The sequence below is a fragment of the Phalacrocorax aristotelis genome, chromosome 6, assembly GCF_949628215.1.
Source record: "Phalacrocorax aristotelis chromosome 6, bGulAri2.1, whole genome shotgun sequence".
In the NCBI taxonomy this organism is placed as follows: domain Eukaryota; kingdom Metazoa; phylum Chordata; class Aves; order Suliformes; family Phalacrocoracidae; genus Phalacrocorax; species Phalacrocorax aristotelis.
This window is the reverse complement of record NC_134281.1, coordinates 18,020,116-18,037,331: the sequence shown is the minus strand read 5'-3', so window position 1 is coordinate 18,037,331 and position 17,216 is coordinate 18,020,116. Positions and strand designations below refer to the sequence as shown.

Sequence of the window (17,216 nt, the reverse complement as noted above, 5' to 3'; positions counted from 1 at the left end):
TTTGTGGGATTGAACCTGCTGTGGCAGGTGCCCATGCAAGATGAGCTCTGCAGCCTGTGGCAGTACTCTGCCAGCTTATTTGCACACCTTGTGCCCCTTACAACAAAACACGTACTCCCTCTGTCCCTCTTAAGTACCATGGTCAATTAATAAGGGATGAATAGGAGGAGAAGGAAATATACTATCAACATACTATACGTCAAGCATATGGAACTTGATTTCTGTTGTTAAAACTGAAATTAATCCAAGGAGCACTGGAGTCATCCCTTAGGTTCGGACACATTAACTCCGTACTCTAAGGATACTTGCCAGGTATCTGCATGGTAGAATGTCATGATGTTTCCCCATTTTTTAAAGTAACTGATGTGATACAAAGCTTCAGAGTAGGGAGTCAAATGTGGATGACCTGCAGAACAGGGAGAGCAGTAACCTGAAACACAGATCAGATATCTTTAAGCTTCAAGTGCTAATTAACTATTGCATTTTGCAAAATGTAAATATTTGAGGCATCTAACACTAACCGAAAACCAGTTTTGAAAAAAAGAGCACCCTTGATGAGCAAACTGGACTAATAATTGAAAGTACTGTCCTGGTATTACCAAATGACCAAGACTCTTGCTATCACAACTGCTATACAGGCTTGGGTCAAATACCATAGCCTTAGTTTAATCATTTATTTACAGAACAAATTAAAACTAGCACATATAAACTGTAACGATGCCCACTGATGAAAGGCTGTTTCTTAATGGTAACTTCTGCATTACATTGCTGGAATAACAAATTGAATTGTTTAAGATCTAAGCATCGAGACCTATTAATCAATGTTGTCTTAAATTCCTAATATGCAAGAAGTGAACCGTGTTTTAAAAAATCATCTAGCCCTACTAAAACCCAAATCCCATCCCTCTGCCTTATAAAGCCCTATCTACTTTTTTCAGGGCCCTATGAGGCATACATGAGGGCAGAACTCTGTCCCGTTTCCTAACTCAGAGCTCAGTAACACACTGGAGTTGACAGCAAGTCTGCCATTTGACAGCTTACTCAACTTGATCAGCTTGATCAACTTACTCAGATCACAAAGTTTATGTACTGCAGCCAGCATCCTCAGAGTCAGTGATGAAGAGAGGAGGGTCAGGCAAATATTCTGCTGGTCCTCCCCCTGCCCTGACAGAGGAATTATCTAAAAATTAATTTGCAACATGTAAATACTGACCAATACCTTCTAAGTGCCTTTTGTATCCAAACTTGAGTTCAGCAGCCACAGTCCTACATAGGTTTTGTTTCCCTAACCACTCTCTTAAGAGCACCTTCTAGTAACTACACATCATGACTACATGCAAGGCATGAGTCAAGAGCAAGCAAGCTTTGAAAGAGCTCTCCTCAAAACTCTGTACCTGTTACAAAAACCACTCTTGCCTCAAAGTGCCCAAGCCGGCTCTCGGCTGGCTGGGGGACATGAGGCTGAGAGAGGCAGTACTCTGCCAAAATCCTGCCTTCCATGAAATTGTTGTTTTGCAAGATGAGGGGAAAAAATGCAACATCATCTTTCTTCTCCATTCTTTCCACACTTCAGCAGTTAGTATACACTTACAGGAATTAGTACTTCTGCAGCTCGGATGGCCAGATATATAAGGAGAACTCCTTTTATCATTACTCACCGGTAAATATTCTTTCACAGAAATAAACTTTAATGTCCATTGCAAACCAGAGGATGCAGGATTCAATTGTACTTCATGCTGTCATTCTCACAAGAGGCTTATTTATCTTTAAAACTTGGGCAATGGCGCTATGCTTCAGAAAACGCAGTGGTGGCACCCTGAGCATCACCATTAAGAGACACTGATTCATAGCGGCTGCAGGCAAAGTGAGAGGGGTTCAGGATCCCACCACCACCAGTGGCACTACCCGATGCTTTCTGACCCCCGCCCCATGCAAGGACTCCCCAGGAAGTCACAGGTGAGAAGATACAGGAGATGCATCTGAGCAGTGCTGGGTTTCCCCACTCAGCTGACTCATGGTTTCCAAGGAAGCGGTGCATTAGGGGCCCCCAAATCTACTATCCTGGGGGTAAGGGACTCCAGTACTTCTGGGAAACAGGCGTTACACAGCCTGGGACTGAGGGGAAACCCAAAGCAGGACAACTTCCCGCCTCTTCTTCCCGTACAGGCCGTCCCCTCACACACACCCCCGACAGCTACCTGGTCCCCTCAGAGTCCCCCGGGAGCCTCTCGGGGTCCCTCTGCCACCCCATCCCCGCACGGGCCCCCAGCAGCCACGGAGCACTACTCCCCGCTCGCCCGCAGCAGTCGCCCCCAGCCCCGCGCCTGCGCCGTGTGGCGGCGCGGCGCGGCGCAGGCGCGCTGCGGCTGCCCCGGGCTATATAGGGAGCGGGGCGCCGGGCTCACTCGTCCTTTCCGCGGTGCGTCGGTGGTGAGTGTGAGCGGAGCGTTCGGCCTCCCGTCAGGCGGCGAGGATGGAGGCGGTGGTGCGGCGCTGCCCGTTCCTGGCCCGCGTCTCGCAGACCTTCCTGCAGAAGGCCGGGCCCTCCCTGCTCCTTTACGCCCAGCACTGCCCGCGGATGATGGAGGCGGCCCCTGCGGTGGCCGCCGCCCGCGGCCTGGCCACGTCCGCCGCCCGCGGGCAGCAGGCGGAGGAGGAGACCCCCGCCGCCCGCCGGGGTGAGTGGGGACGGGGAGCGGAGCGGGGACTGGGCCTCTCCTGAGGGGTGGACCGTGGTAGCTTGTAGCGGGGAGGCCTCCTAGGGACAGGCCTGGTCGCCCTTAAGGAAAAATATATATGTGTGCACAGACATTGTATATCATAGAAGGAAGTTTCTGGAATGGGCAGCTTCGAGGTAAGGGTTGCTCAATTTTTTAAATACCTGCGGTGATTAAGCATGGGTGCAAATCAGACACCAGCTTGTCAGGGCGTCCTGCGGTGAGCTCCGGTCCGATATCGCGCAGCTGGGATTTCTCAGGCTTGAGCGGCTCCTCGCCCCAGCCGGAGGCATTCCTGGGGGGTTCTTTCTCCGGCACTCGGGGGAGAGCTGAGGCTTGCAGCTGGGGAAGGCCTGGTGGCTGAAAATAGCCAAACTCCTTTAAGTAAAATCTCCCCTTTGGCAGTGAAAGAGGGGTTTTTTTCCTCTCAAAGGGTACAGTGCTACATCTAGTATTTTAAAATTGCGTGTCCCTTGGGGGTTACTGGGATTTTGTGCTTGTATAAGTAAAATGTGACTGCTCTGTTAAATAGTTCTGAATTAATTGCTTATACCAAATTAATTGTGAAGGTAATGGATAGAAAAGCTTAAGGCACAATATTAAAATGGTGATGCTGAAGTGCTTTCCTTTCTTTGCTTCCACCTCAGAGGCCAAAAATGCCAAAGAGGTGGCCCAACAGAATACAGATGGATCCCAGCTGCCTACTGGCCACCCACCTGCTGGTGCTAGCCAGAGCTCTGCTACCAAATGCCCGTTCCTGGCAGCTCAGATGAATCACAAGAACAGTAATGTTTTCTGCAAAGCCAGCCTAGAACTCCAAGAGGATGTGCAGGAAATGCAGGCAGACAGGAAAGGTATGTATTCTGTGCGCTGAAGCGTTGGCTCCTCCTGGGAGCTTCTGGTGCCTGACTTTGCCCTAGAGTATGCCAGGTCTAATAGTCGTCGCTTAAATGATGCAGGTAAGCCTATGGGAGACTGCAATAAAAAGCTGTTGGAGAGTGTAGGTGTTAATGCCATACCTGCAATATTGTGCAGTGTTTCCCCTGGGTGATTTTAGTGTGGGGAATAACATATGCTGGCTCTAAATGTGTGAATTGAGCTGTTATGCTTGCACCCGAAGTGGATGCTTAGGACTGGAGAGAGCTTTACCAGGGTGCTGGTATAGACAAGGTGGTACATCCAGAGTTGGAAGAAACTGGGTTGAGGTATCGTGCAAGTACCAGCATAAATCCAAGCTGGAAAGCAAGCAAATGCTTTTTTGTTGATGGAACTGAAGAGTGTTGGCTGGCTTGTAATCGTGATGCGGAAGGGCTGTCCTTCAAAGGAAGGAACTTTCACCAATGTCTGTAAGCTTTGCTGTCTGTCTCAGGAAGTTTATTTTACTTTTCTGTTTATTTTCTGTGGCATAGTCTTAAAAATCTGTACTAGATGAACAAAATATTAGGAATGAAAAGGAAGCAGCTGACTTGAACTCTGCCTTCTGTTAGGTGTGTACCAACTCTTTCAGATAAATACTGTAGCTGTATAGAGTGGGTTTCTGAGTCATGTACCAAATGTGTTGTAAGGAAATTACATGTTGCATTGTCATTGAATAGCAAGGTTTTCCTTTTGTCTTGTACAATGCAAAACTGTAAGCAAATAAAATAGCTGATCCTAACGGGCGCATGGATTCAGGCATGTGCTTCCTGAAGAATTAAGAGTTAGTTACTTAAAATGTTTGCTTTGCTGAGCAAAACTTACTTCATTTTGTTTCAAACCAATTAAGGTCATTGGAATTTATTACAATGTCTGTAGGTACAGAATTTGCCAAAATACCAACTGCTTCCACAGTGAGGAATATTGAGACTGAGGGAGAAGAGTGGAGTGGCTTGCTGAAGAAGTTTAAGGATACTGTGCTGAAGCAAAGACCAGAAAGTGTGTCTCATCTGCTTCAAGATAACTTGCCAAAATGTAAGATTGTCTGGCAAAACTGCCATAGACCTGGTCTCTTATTACTTCCTGTGTGCTTAAGTCTCTGTCTCATTTCAGCTGTATCCACGTTCCAATATGATCAGTTCTTTGAGAAAAAGATAGATGAAAAGAAGAAGGATCACACCTACCGAGTATTCAAAACAGTGAACCGAAAGGCACAGATCTTTCCCATGGCAGATGACTATACTGATTCTCTAATCACCAAGAAAGAGGTGTCTGTTTGGTGCAGCAATGACTACCTGGGGATGAGTCGTCACCCTCGTGTGTGTGGAGCAGTTATGTGAGTAGTGCCGTATTCTTAAGAGGCAGCTTCAAGCTATAGTGCCCTGCAGTAGCTTTTGTGGGAAGGCTTTTGAAGAATTGATTTCTATACTGTGCTGCTTAAGCTGCTTCTGATATAATTCTTGCTATAATTAAGCTTACACTCTTCTCTTGACCTGGGGTAGGTAATTAAGTATTCAGCTCCAGGGCTGCAGTATACCTGTCAGTCACTGACCCTGCTCCTTGGATTTTCCTCAGAAGCCCTCAGATGTTACCAGATAAACTGGATGGTATATTGCAGCTGTACTTGGTAACCGATTTCTTAGCTTATTGGATTCCTGAGTTCTGCAGGTTGCTCAATCCTTAAACCTAACAGCTACTTTTTGCAGCCAGTTCCTTTTTAGAACAATACCGATAATGTACTAAGATGTTCTTGGCAATGATGCTTTATTAATCTGTGTCATGCAGTAATGCTAATGCATCTCTTTGTGCCCTCTGTAGGGATACACTGAAACAACATGGTGCTGGAGCAGGAGGCACAAGAAATATTTCAGGAACAAGTAAATTTCATGTTGATTTGGAAAAAGAACTAGCTGATCTTCATGGAAAAGATGCAGCATTGTTGTTCTCATCTTGCTTTGTAGCCAATGACTCCACCCTCTTCACTCTAGCTAAGATGCTGCCAGGTGAGATCTCAAACTGCACCCGCCATTTACCACAAAAAACAACCCTGCTGGGAGTACACTTTACAAATGGCTACCCAAAGCGAGGACTCATCCTACTCAATCCGCAAAGTATGGTTGGAGTTTTTAATACCATGTTCAAATTATGGTCAACTCATGCAAATCATAGTAGCAGCCTACTGAGATTGAGATCTAGGAGCTAGGAACTGCAGAAGGCATTAGAGAAAATGCAGAGAGTCTTCTGCTTGTGTGTGTAAATTCCATCTGAAAACGAGGCAGCAGGAATTTAGTGTCCTCCTACCTGTGGGTGTGAACTTCTCTCCTAACTGCAGAAGTTAAGAGTTAGATAAAATTATTAAGGACTTGGAAAAACACTTCTGTATTTTCTTAAGCTCAAGATTGTGTTACTTTAATATTCAAGGCTTATTTTAGGTGTTTATTCTTGCTTCATGATCTGTAACTTGTTTGTTTGATCAAGAGCATTACTTTACAGAACATGATACCCTTGCTGCCTGAACACTTCCCATACATAAAGCAATGTGGACATCAGTTAATGCTTTCTAGAAAGTCTAACTGAGCTGTTTCCTCAGGCTGTGAGATCTACTCTGATTCTGGAAACCATGCCTCCATGATCCAGGGGATCCGAAACAGCAGGGTGCCAAAACACATATTTCGCCATAATGATGTCAACCATCTTCGAGAACTATTGAAGAAGTCTGATCCATCTACCCCTAAAATTGTTGCATTTGAAACTGTTCACTCAATGGATGGTAAGTTGATGTCAAACCATTCTCTATCTTTCCAGTGCAGTTAGTGCTCAAATAATCTGTATTTTTAGGCCTAAAACTATAAAGTAGAAGGATTTATGTGAAAGTAGTCTTCTGAAATGCCTAGTGTTTGGGGGTACTTCTGATGTTTATCCAAGCTGAGTACAGGGAATACTACACTGCTGGTCACTGCTTTGGTTCTTAGGTGCAGTTTGTCCTCTGGAAGAGCTGTGTGACGTGGCCCATGAGCATGGGGCAATCACTTTTGTGGATGAAGTGCATGCTGTGGGGCTGTATGGACCTCGTGGCGGTGGTATAGGAGACCGGGATGGAATCATGCACAAAATGGACATCATCTCTGGAACGCTTGGTATGCATGGCCTGGCACTTAAAGAAGCTAAGGCAGCAAAGCTTATGAGCAGCCAAATTTAAGTGGGTTAACTCAAAATTAGTCTATTCAAATCAACTTGCTAAGGGCTGTCGGGGGCTAGGATTTTCCAAAAAGCCTGAAGGATTTAAGTATACCCTGCAGTTTGAAAAGCTTGTGTTAAGCTACTTACACTGCCTTACAAATTAATTAAGGTAGCCTTTTTTCTTTAAACAAGCTAGCAAAAAGTCCTCCAATGGCTTATTACACAACTCAAGAATAAATTCAGGTGAGAATGCTAGTAGGGTGGTACTCCATATTTGATAGTACTTAGTTCTTTTATGTGAAATGGAGTGCTCCTAATCTAGAAACCTGAGATGGGGAGTTATGTAAAGAGATTTGGCAAGAACTGAAGCAACTGTGATTATTATCTGAGTAGAATGCGGGCTTAAGAGTAAGTTTACTCCTGCAAATTGGGAAGTTGTTCAAACAGCTTCCAAAACATAAATAAAACTTACCAGGAAAGCTCATGGCTTTGAAACTTACTTAGTCTTGAGTTACAGCCTAATAAAACCAGAAGCATTCACCAGGCACTCTAGTTCTACCTGTGGCTCTGTTCTGGTACCTGAACATCTCCCTGTATTTGGAAAGGGGGACTGGTATTGACTGCACAATCACAGTAATAACCTTGCGTGCTCCTTAGGAGCATAGGCTATTTCTAGCATCTCTGGAACAGATTATTTTAAATCTGCTGAGAGATTTAATGTTGATCTCCTGGGGTCAGTGGTGAAGTCTATGCTTGATGATTTGGCTTAAAGTCTTCCCCAAAATCAAAAATTGAGTATTTGAGAGAGTCCAGAACTGTCTGTGCTGTGTAATAACTAGATCCATGTTATCAGGATTGACTTAAAAACAAAGCTGTAGCATGTGCTGAGTAAATACAGGATTGGCGGGGGGGCTAGAATTGTTGCCTGCCATGACTACACTACATATGTATTCAAAATAACTCATTCCTTCAAGTGAAAACAAAGAAGGGCTATAATACTTCAAGCCATTCTAATGGGTGGAAGGAATAAGCTTGGTTGCCTTTTTTTTTCCCCCCTCTCAGGCAAAGCATTTGGTTGTGTAGGAGGATACATCTCCAGTACAAGTGCTCTGATAGACACTGTTCGTTCATATGCTGCTGGCTTTATTTTCACAACGTCCCTGCCACCCATGCTCTTAGCCGGTGCCCTAGAATCTATCCGAACTCTGAAGAGCACAGAGGGCCAAGTTCTGAGGCGTCAGCACCAACGCAATGTGAAGCTTATGAGACAGATGCTGATGGATGCGGGGCTTCCTGTGGTGCACTGCCCCAGCCATATCATTCCAATACGGGTGAGTACTTGGGATACTGCTGACACAGGACTATGGTGCCTGTTTTCCTGTCCATTATCACGTTACACTTTCAGGTAATAATTAACACAAAGTTCAAACCTGTCCTAGCATTCAGCAGTGATGTGCTAGGAGTCTGACTTAAGTTGACCTCAGCCTGCTATGAATGTTGTAAAGTAGAATGATAAAGTGTATCAAACCCACAATCTAACCAGTATACAGAAAGCAAGGAGACAAGGTAACAAGCTAGTAAAACGAAGAGTTCAGATATAAACACCTAGTCACCTAGGCTGCAATGCTGTGCTTATGCCCAGAGGGCTCTACAGCACAAGTGTTTAGCTCTTTCTGATGTGAATGCTATTTATAGTGTCCCAAGGAAGACTAACTTAGTCCTGTTTGATTCTTGTGACTAGCTAAGTTGGGCTACCAGTTCTGCCACCTTGCATGTTTTGGTTAATCTTGTAGCTTACAATTTTGAACTTCAGGTTGCAGATGCTGCTAAAAATACAGGTATCTGTGACAAGCTGATGAGCCAGCACAGCATCTACGTCCAAGCAATCAACTACCCCACAGTTCCTCGTGGAGAAGAGCTACTACGTATTGCCCCTACACCTCACCACACCCCTCAGATGATGAGTTACTTTCTCGGTGAGTAGATTCTTGGATCAGTGCAATGAAAATGCTGGGCTGTCTATGCAGTCTTTGTACTAAAGAGGAAGGATACTAGGAAATACTTAAGTCTTACACTGTCCAGCTAGTGACATGTCTTAACTGCTGCAGCATACACAGTGTGTACTTCTGCACTTAACCTGCTTTGAGCATGACATGTGAAGGCCAGTGTGCTGTGAACTGGAAGAGTGTGAAAGGCCAGTGCATTCCTGTACCTGGCCAGTCTGTCACAGCCACCTCTGCTAGGGCCTGCTCACATGTTGTCCAAACCAATCTTCATGTGCTATGTGGGGTCCAAAGAAATCTGCTGTCTTTGGCCAAGCTGTTAACCTGTCTTAAATGCAGATCTGTTGAGGGGAAAGTCGCTACTTGATCTTGCCAGAAGAGGTGGTATGAGGGTAGCTGAGACTTAGTTGCAGGCCAATCACCTTACTCAAGGTAAATTATGTCACAGTGAATTCCTGCTATCCCTCCTCATTTGCTAGGAGAATAAGTATGCTGAAACATCTCTATTGCTGCTTCTCTAAAGCAATCCACTGATCTTGATGAACTTTTCCATTCCTACCAGAAAAACTGCTGGCTACATGGAAGGATGTTGGGCTGGAGCTGAAACCACATTCATCAGCTGAGTGCAACTTCTGTAGAAGACCCTTACATTTTGAAGTGATGAGTGAACGGGAAAGATCCTACTTCAGTGGCATGAGCAAACTAGTATCTGTCAGTGCATAAAAGTAACGGTATTAGTTGTATTCTTGTCTAGTTCTAGTACCTGGTCAGTAGCATTTTTAAATTGCTGAAGTATTTTAATCATAGTTGAAGCACTAAGCTCTGAAAATAAATTTCTAGAGCCATTATACCTAGCTTTGTTTTTTTCTCTGCTTATCTTCCATAAGCAGGTAGAAGGGCATCCAGTGCAATAAAGTGGTCTACAGCTTAAGGCTCTTCAGCTGAACTACTGCCTCCTCTATGAGCGCACACAGAAAGCTTCAGTAGTGTTTCCTGGTGTACTACAAGTGATGAGTTATTTCTTATGAAAAGAGTGGTATTTGTAGCTCCTTGTGCATTTTTACCTGAAAGCTTTTGAAAACATGCAAGTGTAATACTATGTGCCGTCATGGTTTAGCACCACACAGCTGCTCCCTCACTCCCTCTACCCCAGTGGGATTGAGGAGAGAATCAGAAGTGCAAAAGCAAGAAAACTCATGGGTTTGAGATAAGAACAACTTAATAATTAAGAAGTAATAGAATGAAAAGGAAAAGAGCAGGAGAGAAAAATGAAACCTAGGGGGAAAAAAAAGTGATACAACCACTCACCCTTCACTGACCCATGTCAGTGTGGCTTGCTGCAACCCCTAGTTCCCCTCCCCCATTACTATACTGAGCATGACATCATATATGGAATATCCCTTTTGCCAGCTTGGATCAGCATCTTGGCTGTGGCCCCTCCCAGCTTCTTGTGTATCAGCAGAACAGGGGAAGCTGGGGAAGTCCTTGACTAGTGTAAGCACTATCTAGCAACAACTGAAACGTCAGTGTATTATCAGCATTATTTTCATATTAAATCCAAAACACAGCACTATACCAGCTATGGTGAAGAAAATTTTTCCAGCTAAAACCGTGATGCTTGCACACTAAAACTTTAGTAATGTACTCAGCTTAAGAAATGCTGTATAATAAGCTTGTACCTATTTTTTTGCAGACAGGTATTTAGAATTGGTTCTGCTAGATGCTATCTCCCTCTGCTGCTGTACTTCTTTGTAGTTTTGTGCACAGGCATTCCCCCTTTGGTGCCCAGCATGGTGCTCACTATTAAGGGGGGAAAAAAGTGCTGATGGGATTTAATAAGGGACGTTTTGTGACTGCCTGACATTTAGAAAACCAAGGTGGCAGCATGGGAAGGGAGGGTACATTTACCACTGCACAGGTGGTAGGTGCAGGTTGCCTCTGGCTGCCTGCGTTTCTTCAAGCCTGCATGGTCTGTTCCCCAGTGCACTCAGAGCTAGACTGAAAATGGGGTGAAACTGTTTATCAGTAAGCAATCTAATAATTCAGATCTTTGGCAGAAGTCACTTAAGAGAATATCAGTGTCTTTTGCAACTCCTCTGAAAACTTATGCCTGTTGCCTGATTGCCATGTTATTTAATGCTTTCATTTATAGCAAGGGCATACTTTGAACAGGGGGAAGTAATTTTGTGGGTGTATACATGTGCTCAGAGGTCAATATTGGCATTGAGTCTAGAGCAAAGCACTAAAGTACTTCCTTCGTGTACAGGCACGTCCCATAACTGGTACACTCTAGTTTTCACAAGTCATTGAACAGCTACTCTGTCCAGGTATTCTTGTTTTCTGGATGTAACAAGCCAACCTCCTGGCACTGCTTACAGGCATGCTGCGAAGCTCCTGTTAGGGACCCTCCAGAATATCACAAATAGCTACATGATGGGGAGATAGAAGCCGAAATTAGAGCAAAATCATTAGCTCCATCAGTTGGAAGTAGCTGATCATTTAAGCATGTACTGAAGCACACTGCTCATAGAATTCCTAGCAAAATATTTGACTTCACGAGCAATCAAGCTACTCTTAAAAAGCCACTTGCTAGTCAGTCAAGTGATTGCTGCCTCTGTCATGTGCAGGTGTTCTGCAAGAGGGATAAATCTACTCACCATCAGGCTATAGCATTAACAGGGTAATTTAGCTCTGTTGCTAAACAGGGCAGTTTATGAACTGGCATGCTCAAACCCACTACCAGATTATTGCATATACACGTAGTTGCATTGCAGTTCAAGTGGATTAGCTTTCACTTGCTGTGATGTTATTCCAATCTTACTGAGGCAAGTTCAGTGCTACTCAAGGAAAAATACAGTACCACGCCCCGCCCTTGCTTTGCCACGAGTGGTTTGTGGCCTAAGACTGCATTGCATCTCCATTACAGAGCTTTCCTCATTCTGTATTAGGTTATATTACTATGTTAATTTGAGACATCAGGTAAAAAGCCACAGATCCTACATAAACCTTTCCTAGACCAGTGTCCTTAACACCATAATGTGCCTTCAATTCCTTTCCGAACTGCTGGCATAAGCAATCAATGCGTGTGAGGGGGACATACATGACGTGTTGACTAATATATAGCCATAATCTGACATTACAAGGTTACTTGCATTTCTAGTTTCTTCACTGAAAACATTCAGAATTGGCCCATTGCATTTTACATAAGAGTTAATAAGCCAAAATTTTCCTTCTAGTATTTAAAGCAGCTACTATGCATTCTGTACTGCAGAGGAGAAGAAATAAGACACAGAAAGGGTACTGGCTATCAGAATTCTCAAACGTTAGTCGCAGGAGAGAACCAAATCCTAAGATTCAAAGCTAGCAACCTTTGAAATAACAGGACCACAACTAACCTCGACATGTGGCGATGGGTACCTCTGCACCCATTAACACCAGATGTGACAAGTTACCTTAAGTTCAAGCAAGGGTGTGAAAACAGAACCAGTGTGCATTAAGAGGCTGACGGAAGTCCATCACTTAATTGCAAAAGAACAGCAAATCCAATGACACACAAAAAGGATAAATTTTCCCCAATGAAAAGGACAAAGAATGGAAAAACAAACATATTGTTTCCCAGCAAACAAAACTTGAATGGTGGGTTGCATAACAAGGGATGGTTATGTAAGCTTTAGTTTGGTTTCTGGAAAAATAATAGAGGAAGTAATTGGTAAAAGATGTTTAAAGTCTGAGACAAATGGTCCATGGCTGTGGCAGAGTAAGCAAGCAGGAATGCAGCTGTAAAGCCACTGCTTATATTTGTCTGGAGCAAAAATAAGTCATCTAGTTGAACATTGCATAGCCCTAAACTCATACCCTCCTGTATTTCTCAACGTCTTTACACAAAGGAGGAAGCCCGGGCAGTTCAGGGGCAGTGAAAACATCCCAAGTGCAAACAGGAGCATGTGTTCCCCATTGCTGGGAGGGGGCATCAGGAGGATGCTCCTCCTACCGTGGCCAGGACTGGGTGCCAGGCTAGGCAGCTGTGGTGTCTGCCACCCCTTTGCTCCTTCCTCCACCCCAGGCCGCAGCACTGTCCCACCAGGCAGAGACTGCTAATTAGCAGAGCTGCTAATATGTTCATTAAGCTTTTGGGGGCCTTGGTTTTCTGCCAAGCCCCTCACTGCATGCTCTAGGTGAGTAGATATAACCTGTGGTTCAGCCCAGAATAAGGAAAGCAGCATCACAAGCTTGTAACCTTTGTTTCTTTAGGGAACTGGACTAAAAATAGCCCATCAGGCTGGGGTCAGCTTCTCCAGCCAGCAGGATTTTGCCACAAGAGAGGGAGGATGCTATCACGGCTGCTGGGCTCTGTGCTCCCCTGCCCCATGCTGCGCAAGGCATTCATTTGCCTTATCCAGCCCCAGCTGGCCCTTGCTGAAACACACTCCTGTGGGGAAATAAATGCCGTGAAAAGCATTCCTAGCACCTGCTCTTGCTGCTGCTTTTAGCCATTAAGTCCATGCGGTTTCCTAGCCAGCAACAGTAGTAGTAATAATAACAACAACAACAACAATAATAATAAAAAAATAATAAGAAGGATTGGAACATAATTAACATCACCAGATTCACAGCGCTTGCATCCCTGGTGCCTTGCACCCATTTATTTTAGGGCACATCACTCGCACTGCAGCCCCCTCAGCCACTGCTCAGTCTCCCAGCGCTCACATTTACCAAGGTTTCTTTCATGGCATGGCGATGACCACACAGCTCATTTCTGCCTCCCACACCAGAGCTTTAAAAGCCCCATGAGCTCTCTGATAGCTGCAGCTCATGGAAGGAGCTCCTGCCTAGTAATGGGTATTTTAGAGCCCCTGCTGGTGGCTCACCACATGCATTTCCCTTGGGGTGTGTTCAGCCCCAGAAAGACCTTTCCTCTCCTGCTCCTGAAAAGCAAACCCATGCTTTATTCCACTTAAAAATCTGGGCTGAACTTCTGCTCCCTGCAGGACCCACCACCTCTCACAGGCTCTAGATGGATGCACACAGTGGGTCTCAGGCTAAACACAAGCAGCACAACCAAATACTTGCATCACTGGTCCAAATCTGTTTTTCTTGTATTCAGATGGCCTGGGATTATACCTTGAACTGACACTTGCTTTTAGATAATGTTTATAATATTAACTAGCCTTAAATCATCAGTAATTTCTGCTCATACCCCTGCCTGGAGGGACAGATGGCAATGGGACAGACAGGGTGTTTTAGGCAGAAATAAGCCATTAATGAAGGGAAACATCCAAGGGGTCAGAGAGCTTGAGCCCTGCCCTTCTTCAAGATCCAGCACATGGAGCAGAAGGTAGCAACCAAGCCCCACTGCTTGGGGGTTTTCCCTGACCACCAGCAGAGCCTGACCTGCTTCTAATGCACCCCAGGGAGGTGCCAGGCTTTATAGGGCAGGGAGAAGCCATCCTTCCTGACATCACCTCCTCCTCCTCATCCTCCAGCAAGAGCCATTCCCCTGGTTCTCCATCCCAGCAAGGGGCCACAGGCCTCCCACCCCCACTACATGGGGGTCCCGTCAGCCCCAAGCACAAACGCCCTCTGTTGATTGCCTGCTTTGACAGCCTCTGCACAAAGTGGGTCTCCTCCTTCTTGGCAGTCATGGTGTAGGTGCACAGAGGGGAGAGAGGGATCAATACCCATGCTTACTGCTTCCCAGGGAAAAGCAGCAGGGAGCTCCTTGCAAAGAGGATTGCAGCTAGGTCCTCTGCCCCACTGCCAGCAGTTGGGATGAGGGATGCACATGGGGCCTCACTGCAAACTGCCATAGTTTGGTCATACAATTCACTCCCATCCAGGGAGAGAGATCTGGGAGACACCAGTTGGGCTACAGCTAGTGCTGACACAAGGCACCAAAACCTAAAGCAAGGGTAGCCCCTGGCCCAGAGCCACTAGCCCAGCACCAGCATGGCTGAACTTCAGGTTATTTAGGGTGCTCTGTGCCCCAGCCACGCTCCAGCCTGACCCTGAACCCTTGTCATCCCCAGGCAAGGTCAGGCTCCCTCCTCTCCACCCACACCCCCAGGCTTCCACAGTCCTGGGGTGCTGATCCTCGATATATTTACCCACCTTTTAATAAATATCCATTTACTACTCACTGCTGGCTGCCATCCCCCAGGCAGGGCTTTGCGCAGGGCACAGAGCTCTTGAGTGGGCAAGGGCTCATGTACCTTTGCCGTGGACATCTGTGGTTTCATAGCCTGGATGCCAGGCAGCTCTTTCAGTTCACACATTTGGCTTACAACCAGGTGTAACTCCTTTGCAACTGCTCCACTTCAGCTCTCAGGGGTGCTGGGTGTAGGGATGCAGGGTTAGGAAACAGCAGCCAGGTTTGGAGAGTTTTAATTGCCCCAAAAATTGCTCAGTGTTGAGCTGAGTTCAGCTGTGTAACTCACTTTCCAAAGGAAACCTGGCACATGTGATGGTTGGTGCTCTGCCTGCAAGTTATTTGTCTCCACGCCTCCTCCTGCACCACTTCAGCACCCACCAATCCCACTCTGTAGATTCTCTTCTACTAATTTTCAACCAAAATTAACAGAGGGTGAGCTGAGAATCTGTCTAAACCCTGACAACTCTCTCAAAAGCAAGCAGCTGGAAAGTGTGTCCCTGCTAAGCTGTGCTGCGGAAAAGGCAGCAGGCTGCACTCAACCGTCATATTAGACACTAGAGACTCTAATACCCACTGTGTGCTCCTGCTGCCCTCTCCCCCAAACTCCAACAGCAGGGCTAATGGCCTCCTACCACACACAGTGGCCCTGCTGGGAGCTGCTGCCCACCCTGGGCCACCAGGTCTGCAGCTGGGACAAGAAAGGCATTGTGCAGCATGGGACAGGTGAGCAGGAGAATGGGGGCTCAGGCCCCCACAGCACAAGGGAGTGGAGCACTGTGCAGAAGCTGTGTGTGTGGCCTGGATGCCCTCAGTGCAGCACTGCCTGCCTGCCTGCCCACACCTGGTCCATGACACCTAAGCCAGGTGAGGATGTGGGACAGGATGTGGCAGGATGAGGGGGACAAGGAGGACCAGGTTGTGGGGGGGGACAGGAGGGAATGGGATGGGACGTGGTGGATTGGGATGGGGAAGACAGGAGGAGATGGATGGGATGGGATAAGATGGGATGGGATGGGAGGGGACAGGATGGGATGAGATTGGTGCTCAGCTGGGGATCTGCAGCCCTTGAGCGCTCCTTACCATCTCTCCCATGGCCACACACATGCATCCTTTGGCACAGGGTGGACTTTCAGCTGGGAATAGCTGTGCTGACAGAGGGATGGGGTTAGTGAGGGGCATGGGTGGGAAATGGGGGGGACACCTCACTCCGCCTCAATATTTGGGCAAGTTTAAAAATTCCGAACACAGGAGGATAGCAGGACCCAAAGGAGAAGGGTGAATGAGCTTGTCAGATGACTCTGGTGTCCAGGATTATTACTATTTATATACAAAAGGAGCTCTCCTGCACTGAGGCTGATCCATGCACAGGAGCATCTTCCCTCCTTCTCCACACTGAAGGGAAACTAATTTGGAGTTAGTTCTTTATTGCATGAAACCATTTTTTGGTGTGTGTTTTGTTTTGTTTTACAACCAGTTTCCCAAATTATCCAGGCTTTCCATCTCATCCTGGGCACAGTGAGTAAGAAACAGGCATAGCCCTGACCTGGCACAAACCTTGCTGGGCTCATTGCAAGAGCGTGCTCAGGGACCAGACTGTCCCAGCACAGCATGCAGCAAACCTTTCTGCTGGGAAACTGCTCAGGACACAATAAAAAAAAGAAATAAACAAAAAGAGGTTATAGTGAAATTGTAGCCAAGCTTCTCTGGGTAAGGAAAGCAGAGGCAGCAGCTTTCAGTAGCTGCGTCACAAGCCATGACCCACTGCTGGGAACTTCATACCCTGCTGGTGTTGCAAGGTTTTGACTGTTGGGCTTTTTTTGGATGAAGAGCTCTGGCAGGGTGGCTGTTCACTGCTGAGGGTGGTGCAGGGTCTAGCTTCCCTCCCAGGAGCCTGGGATACGCTGCCTTGCCCTGGGCAAGGAGTAGCAGGGCAATGGGCCGGGGTGTGGGCAGCCACCATTGCCTTCCCACCCCTCCTCTTGGTTCAGCAACCTCCTGCATTCCCTCCCCATCACCACACAGGGATTCTCTCCACCCAAGAAAACAACAGCCCCTGGCCATGGCAGCACAGCCTCACAAAATCACCAGCCATTAAAAGAAGGAAAGCTTGGGCGGGGCTGGCATTGGTGGAAGGGTCCAGAGTTAAACCCCTACTGTGTATGAAAGGTTTGTCCCAGACATTAAAGCATAATGTCCTTGGGGGTGGTGAGGGCTGGACACAGCCACAGTGGGCAGCCTGCAATGGTTCCTGGC

General features: G+C 46.5%; 1 protein-coding gene across 1 annotated transcript; it reads left to right on the top strand.

Annotated features, from left to right (window-relative positions):
- The first annotated feature begins 2,348 nt into the window (after positions 1-2,348).
- Positions 2,349-9,663, top strand: ALAS1 (5'-aminolevulinate synthase 1). Its single transcript, XM_075096313.1, has 10 exons — positions 2,349-2,678; positions 3,365-3,571; positions 4,512-4,667; positions 4,746-4,968; positions 5,451-5,635; positions 6,223-6,402; positions 6,605-6,769; positions 7,875-8,143; positions 8,626-8,788; positions 9,378-9,663. The coding sequence occupies exons 1-10, from the start codon at positions 2,474-2,476 to the stop codon at positions 9,536-9,538; spliced, it is 1,914 nt and encodes a 637-aa protein (XP_074952414.1). The 5' UTR covers positions 2,349-2,473; the 3' UTR covers positions 9,539-9,663.
- Positions 9,664-17,216: the final 7,553 nt, after the last annotated feature.

Coding starts and splice junctions, on each gene's coding strand:
- ALAS1 (XM_075096313.1), top strand. CDS start 2,474: ATGGAGGCGGTGGTGCGGCGCTGCCCGTTCCTGGCCCGCGTCTCGCAG. Junction 4,668..4,745: donor TCAAGATAACTTGCCAAAAT/GTAAGATTGTCT, acceptor GTCTCATTTCAG/CTGTATCCACGTTCCAATAT. Junction 5,636..6,222: donor TCTAGCTAAGATGCTGCCAG/GTGAGATCTCAA, acceptor CTGTTTCCTCAG/GCTGTGAGATCTACTCTGAT.